At 28.8% G+C, this 7,251-nt stretch overlaps 1 protein-coding gene across 5 annotated transcripts in view; it reads right to left on the bottom strand.

The window, feature by feature from the left end:
• The window catches only part of LOC106690799 (cleavage and polyadenylation specificity factor subunit 6), a 36,955-nt gene that overhangs the window by 5,866 nt on the left and 23,838 nt on the right, over positions 1-7,251 (bottom strand). For all 5 annotated transcript variants that reach the window (XR_001344675.3, XM_014436370.3, XM_014436371.3 and 2 more), the window contains exons 9-12: positions 3,121-3,280; positions 2,197-2,352; positions 2,047-2,122; positions 1,297-1,386 (exon numbers count right to left, since the gene is read on the bottom strand). Coding sequence is in view for 4 of the 5 variants with exons in the window: in XM_014436370.3 (XP_014291856.1) it covers positions 1,297-1,386; positions 2,047-2,122; positions 2,197-2,352; positions 3,121-3,280 (482 nt within the window). In the remaining variant the exon portion in view is untranslated. The remainder of the gene's footprint in view (positions 1-1,296; positions 1,387-2,046; positions 2,123-2,196; positions 2,353-3,120; positions 3,281-7,251) is intronic.

Genomic DNA, 7,251 nt, shown 5'->3' with positions numbered 1-7,251 from the left:
AACTGGACTATGATCTGATGAAAGGTCATCCAGGGATTCAACAATGGTTTGAGAGGAGGAGATCTGGGAGGTGATTAATATGTCAAGGATATCCGGCCGTTTTTTTAGGGATGTAGGCCATTAAGTAGGATTTTTGGGCGAGAGGATAGCATATGTATTGGAAGTGGAAACTCGGGATAAGATATTACCACGGGGGTTGTACTTAATTTAAATTATTATTTTAGAAAATTTAGATCTCACCTAAAAGAAAAAAAAAAGAAAAGTTCTAATGGATTTAATGACAGAAGTAATAAAGTCATATTTAGTTAGAGGCTCTATTTTTATAGGGTTATTCCCAAGAAACAAATATTTTATAAATAAATAAATACATCTTTATGATGCTCACTTAAGTTATCGAGTGACGAACAGATCCAAATGAGGGTTTTTCTTACATATTACCTATACACATCTTGAACAAGAATCATAAACTGATACAACAAACTAATTTCAATGAATACAGTTCCATAGGAGCTATTTCAATCAGATCTAATAACCAGATAAAGAGTTTTAAAACAAAATATTTCATAAATCTTGCTCCACTGCTATCGACCAATAATACCTTAATGTGATTTAAACTTTTGAAATATTACGCTTAGGAAAATTTCGGTAACCTCCTAGCTGAATATCAGCAATTAATATTTTAGATGCAAGAATGTAAAATGGTCTATAAGCCAATGAAGATGATTTTCAAGTGACCCTGGAGGTTACGGAGAACTGTACTTAAGGGAAGAAAGATTAGTCATAATAACCTAAGGTCTTTCCTGCAGTAAGTAACATACAAACATTTTTATTAAAGACTTTAATTGGCCTATTCAGGAAAATAATCAATTGAATAAACAAACACAATATCTCTACAAAAAATAATTCACAGTGCAAGAATACAGAATATTTTAAATAAATTCAATGCTTAAAAAAAATGTATCGTTTAAAAACTCAAACCTTTCTGTTATAACTAGAATCGTCAATCAGATAAATGGATAGATAAATAGATGTACATCTCCTAGGTCTAAGAAAAAAAGAAAAATCACGAAAGAGAGGGAAATTAATTCAAATAGTCAAAATTCCAAGTAAGGGATAAATTATACAAAATGCCCGGGAACATGACATAGTATTCACCACCATGAATCAACTGTCCTATCACGTACCTTAACCTATTCCCTACCGCTGCATGCAAAGGGTTAATTTGTCAATTAAAAATAAAATAATAAATATCTCTTGAAGTTAAGAATAAAGCAATTAGATTTGTGGCCAGATTACCTTTCGTCGCGGCTCCTTTCTCGATCTCTTTCTCGGCTCCTGGACCTCTCTCTACCATAACTGCTGCTTCCACCGCTCTCTCCGTAATATCTAATAAAATAAAAAGTGGGATATAATTTATATATGGCAAACATACATCTATCAGAGGTTTAAACAGTTAGGTAAATACAATAAAGTAATACTAAATTTATAGCTGAAAATTTCCTTTTGTCAGATTTAAATATCAACTCACCAAAAAGGTTTTAAGAATAAAAAAATCATGCAAAAAGTTTTGAAAGGAAAATTTTGTTTCACTCCCCAGTAAGTCTAAAGGATTTAAGTATCTTCATAAATCTAGAGATTTCAGAAAAAACTATGCATCCAACTACTTTAAACTATTTAAATGGAATTTGTCAAAAATTTTGAAGAATCTTGGTAACAAGTGCAAGGACTAAAGCATAAGAATTAAATCATTAGCACCCAAAACCGCAGCCTTAAAACCTCAAAAACAGAAAGAGAAGGGAATAATATTAAATCAATATATATGCATCATTGTCATTAATAAAAGAGATATTCATTTTGGTGAACCAAAAGTTATGAATAAAATTGAAGAATGGTGGTTTTCAAATTAGTAAAAAAGGCACAACATAAATCTATGAAAGCTAACATAGAAAAGACAAGACTCAATGAAGACTGATTTAATAGCAACTGTTGAGAAACATAAGTACTTGATGATTAGTCAATTATTAATTGTATTGGATTTTAGAAAACCTGTCACGGCTCCTCTCTCTGGATCTGCTCCTACGAGACCTCCTATGAGGTTCTCGATCACGAGACCTAGACCGTTCTGAAAAAATAAATTGTATCACACGAAAGTTTCTAAAAAATTAATATCATACAAAATAAATTAAAAATACCAACCCCTCCTGCTTGAAGCATATCTCTTGGCTTCAACACCATGCAAAGTATCTTGTAGTGAGGATATCAAGATTTTACATCTGTCATCATTAGATATCTTGGACTGTTTGATCAAAGATATAGCGGTCTCTAAAGTTTCAATGGCACTTGAAAACTCACCTGAAAAACAGTGGTAGAAGATTATTTTATTATAGTTCATCTAAAAAAGAAATAATTAATTAATTAATAATAAATTAGGCTAAATCTGTACATAACACAATAATAAATACAATATATATATTTTTAACACACAAAACAGTGTTTTTTGTTGCAGACATAAAGAATACAACAATACATACCATAAGAAGAAAAAGAAAAAAAATCAAACCAAAAATAAGATGTAATACAGAGTGAGATATGATACAACATGAAAGCAACTAATTTAGTAACATTCTGTAGAATAGTTTAATCTATAAAAAAGAAAAAGAAAAAAAAGAAGGTAAAAAAACATTCTCCTAACTGACACCTGGCCATCTTTTGGCTGTTTGTTATCAGTTAAACCAATGTTATATACAAATGTGAAAGACACATGTATATTATAGTTGATTTTCAGGAATGGACAGACCATACAATCATAGGTTCGAACATGTGTAAGAACTGCTGAATTGACTAAACCTTATTCATGAGAAAAGATCTGATGTATAATCGATTTTGACAATTGCATTAAAAATATAATTATGCCTTTTGAAATAATTAATTTTGATAAAACTAAGAAACATCTAATATAGTAAATTTAGTGGTGAAGGAAAATATAAAATAACTTTAATTTGAATCAATATACTACACAATCTTATGAAACTTATCGACAATATGTAACAGACCAGATGTCAGTCAGCTTAATAAGTACAAAACAATAATATTCTCTTCGTTTTTCTGAGGAAAAATAACCTGTAGCTGCATCTGAGATGGCCCTTGATATTGCCGAGCTAGAAACTGTCCTGTTCCGTGACATGATCTCCTCAAACTCTATTTCTGAGAACTGCAGCTGTTTATCCATCGACACGAGCGGCTGCTGCTGAGGTGGTGGCTGCTGACCGCCCATCGGATACTACTTGGCATAATAACATACACATCAATACTATTACAGTCAGCGAAAACCTACAGTTATAAATATTCTGCCTCTTAGATTTACAATACATACAAATCAGAGAAAATTAAACTAATTGTTTTGTTTTTTTAAACAAACTAAGAAATCAAAAAATATATTAGCAAAATCCTATAAACAAATTGTTAATCCTTATTATCTAATAAACAAACGCTTAAATATATTCTGTACAGAAAGCCTCAAACAATTTACAAGTAAAGGTCAAATTAAGTTACTCTTCAATATATACACACAATATTCAAGAGATCTAAAAGGATAATAAGTTTCCAAAAACCACGAACAAAAAATTATTATGATTATAAGACACAAAATAACATACAATAATTTTTTCTTTATGTTATGATCTTTATTCAAATTTATAAATAAATATTTACTTGATAACTATAAATCCAAGGCATGATGCATTTGCATAAAAGAAAAATATTTAAAAAAACTCCCCCATCCCGAAAAAGGAATAGTATATAAAATAACAGACTATATAAAGAAAAACATAAATATAATTGAATTCTTATCAAATTTACACTATTATTTTATAAATATAGAAGTTGGTTCAATAAAATATAAATAAAAAATGAAAACAATTTTAAATACAATCAACTAACAATGTCTATAATTTTTTCCCCATGGGAAAATCTCATTTAGATAAAAAAAAATAAAACCATTACTACATCTTAAAGTGGTAACAAAGAGCTATTAAACTCCTACAACTTGAAAGATTTGATTTAAGACTATGATAACCAAAATATTATCTCAATTAATAGGCTACTTTTAGGAGGGTGATCCCAAAATAGTCCGAACTCGATGCTCAATGGGTACATTTGGCCAGAAGGCAATTCAGATCCAACAAGGATTTTCACCAAAAGAATTTTCTTAAGGATATCAAGGAACCGGTATGACATGGGCATACATACAAAAGCTCTCACAGCATTTTCAAAAATGCATCAATTGAAGAGGCGATAGATCATTGTTTAACATATAAAATGATAGGAATATTATAGAAAATAAATGGCATTATTTATTTATAAAAAGGAAATTTATAAATAGGAAGCCAAAAATTTGAGATTGTCCTTGTATTACTCAAATTTCCATAAACTTGATAAATCAAAGGTGCAAATTGTATAAAAATACATGGTGGTTCACCTCAGAACCTCAAATTTTTCAAATTTAAAGCCCTGTGTTTGAATGAAAAATATACCCTCTGTAACTTAAAATATCCAGAAGCTAACATATATTACTCAAGCTTCTTTCAAATCGAACTAAGAAATTCATCATTCTCTTGAAATGAGAGCAATCAGGAGTTACTGCATTTTTATAAACTACATTTTGCCTAATGATTATTATAAAACTTTATTTCATCATTTTTAACAAGAAAAATAAACAATTAAAAGATTTTCAACTAACCAAGATGAAATTTCAGAATGAATTTAAAAGTATACATCAGAAAATGATCTAATATAAGCATAGTTTTAAAGCACAATGAAGAACCAAATAGAAAGAAGTAAAATGTAATTTTTAGAAAAATTAAAAAAACAGGAAATTCTTAGGCTAGACCATAACACAGTTCAAAAACTAATTCAAATGGTACTAAAAATTAAATCAAAGCTAAAATTATAGTTTTTACAGAAAAAAAACTAAAACATATTGAAGTAATTCTAGAAATCAAAAAACTGTTACTAGAGTAATAAAAAAATAAATAAAAAATGAGCTTCAGAGAGAAATGATTTCTTTTATACTAAACTCATCAGTATGGATGGCTTTTCATTAAAATAATTTTAAAAAAAGAAAATCAGACCAAAAAACAAGAAAGAAGGTAACTTTTTATTTACAAAATATTCACCAACAATATGAGAATCTGGTAGAGGAAAAACGAGATATTCAACCCAAACGTCCGCCTTGATATCATAATAGTCATAAATGAGATCAAAACAATATGTTAAATGACATTAGGAAAATCATTTGATACACCAAAATCATTCAGATAAGCATACTGACATAATTTCTACAGAGTTGGTCCCAAACAAAAACAATCTATTATTAAATATTATGTGGAGTTAAAAAAAAAAACTATATAAATAAAGGTAGCAAGGAGTATCTTCATCAAGATGAAAGGAATTATAAAAGTTGATTTACACTGTAGAGATAAGCAGTTGGAGGTGATTGAAGAGTATTCTTATCCAGCCCCAAAATTAATAACGATGCAAGTAAGACTATGATCTAAAACATTTTGGGTCATGCACAGTATAGACAAAAGTTGGTCCTAAAACAGTTGAGAGAAACTTCACCCAAAAATTATTTTGTCGGAGACTATCCTATCCTCATACTAGGACTTCGTTATGCCAGATTTGTTCAAATAAAAATAAGGATACTAGATCAGAAATAGGATAAAATGAATGTAATAACCTGGATGAAAATTATTGAGAAACTGAGAGGCGACATCTAAACAAGGCACCTTCACTTAATTAGTCAGGAACAAGAGACAATACAGGATACATTAATTTATTCACAATCATTATAATTGTGATACAATTGGTAACTTTCAGTAAAAGTGTTAATTGTTAAAAGAGTTGAAATACAAAGAAAAACCAATTAATTGATTCAAAACAATTATTATTAATGTAACAGAATAATTAGATAGTAGAGGAAGTATTTACAAAATAAATTGATGAGAACTCACGGTCTATTTTTTTTTTTTAATCATTAACTTTTGCAATATCGTTAAGATATGTCAACTTCATAGTTTAACTGTCCTACAAAGGAAAATAATTAATTCAAACATAAAATGAATATACAATAAATTTTCAATAGTAAGGATAAAACTAAATTATGACTAAAATCAAATTATTATAACTAAAACACAATGTATGGCAGAATTAGGGACACAATTACAATCTTTAAAAACTAGTTACATGATCATAATAAAACAATTAAACAAAATAATTCTGCTGCTAGGGCATTATTACATACATAATTAGATGAAATATCCCCACTAAGAGCAAACTCATTACAATAGCTCTCAAGCATATTAACAAATTTTGGTTCAAATTCTAAAAAAGGATAAAATGGTAAATAAGTCTCCATGACTTAAAAATAATTCAACAACCAATATGATCACACTATGTAATTAATATGTATTTAGAGCCAAGAGAAACTGCCATAACAGCCCCAAATTCCATCAAAAATATGTTTTTTTTGTTGGGCCGAGGTTCTAACTGAAATGAAACTTTTAATTGATTTTTAACCTTGAATTTATTTCAATCAAAGCACAGACAACATAATATGTGGATATTAGGTAGGAGCATATTATTTGTTTAAATAAATAAATGCATGAATACAATAACTGAAATATAGTTTTAATAACAGTATTATTCACTAAGATACTTTGTTATATAACAGCTTTGAGAGAAAAGGCTATGCATTTACCTAGCTATGAAAATAAAAATTTTGTTTATAATACACAAAAATTGCTTTGATTAACTTGAATACCGACATTTTTTAAAATAAGACTGTTAAGATGGGAAAGAAGAAAGCCAGAGGAAATACATTCTGGTTGACTACTCCCAAGAAGCAAAATTCCAAACGATAATGACACCATTTAGAATTTCCAGTCAACGAAAAAGGGCAAAAAAGACAAAAATGGGAGGAATATAATTGAGGAAAATAAACTGACACCAAACCAATTAGTCATAAAAATGTCGCCATCACCTTAGAAACTTTTAGCAATTACAATTTGACCAACAGTCTTAAAGAAGATCTTTTCCCCAAACGATTCTTGAACTAGATAACATTTTCCACCAAATACAAGAAAATAAAATTTTTTTTTTTATTTATTTATTGATATTTACAACTGTATAAAAAAGTACAACCAGTAAATTTGATCATAATGACATAATGATATGATACAGGATGTAGAGAAA

This window comes from Halyomorpha halys, unplaced genomic scaffold (assembly GCF_000696795.3).
Source record: "Halyomorpha halys isolate HHAL.00 unplaced genomic scaffold, Hhal_1.1 Scaffold1876.1, whole genome shotgun sequence".
Taxonomy (NCBI): domain Eukaryota; kingdom Metazoa; phylum Arthropoda; class Insecta; order Hemiptera; family Pentatomidae; genus Halyomorpha; species Halyomorpha halys.
Note: the sequence above shows the minus strand (reverse complement) of the source record. Positions and strands in the feature narration are given on the sequence as shown.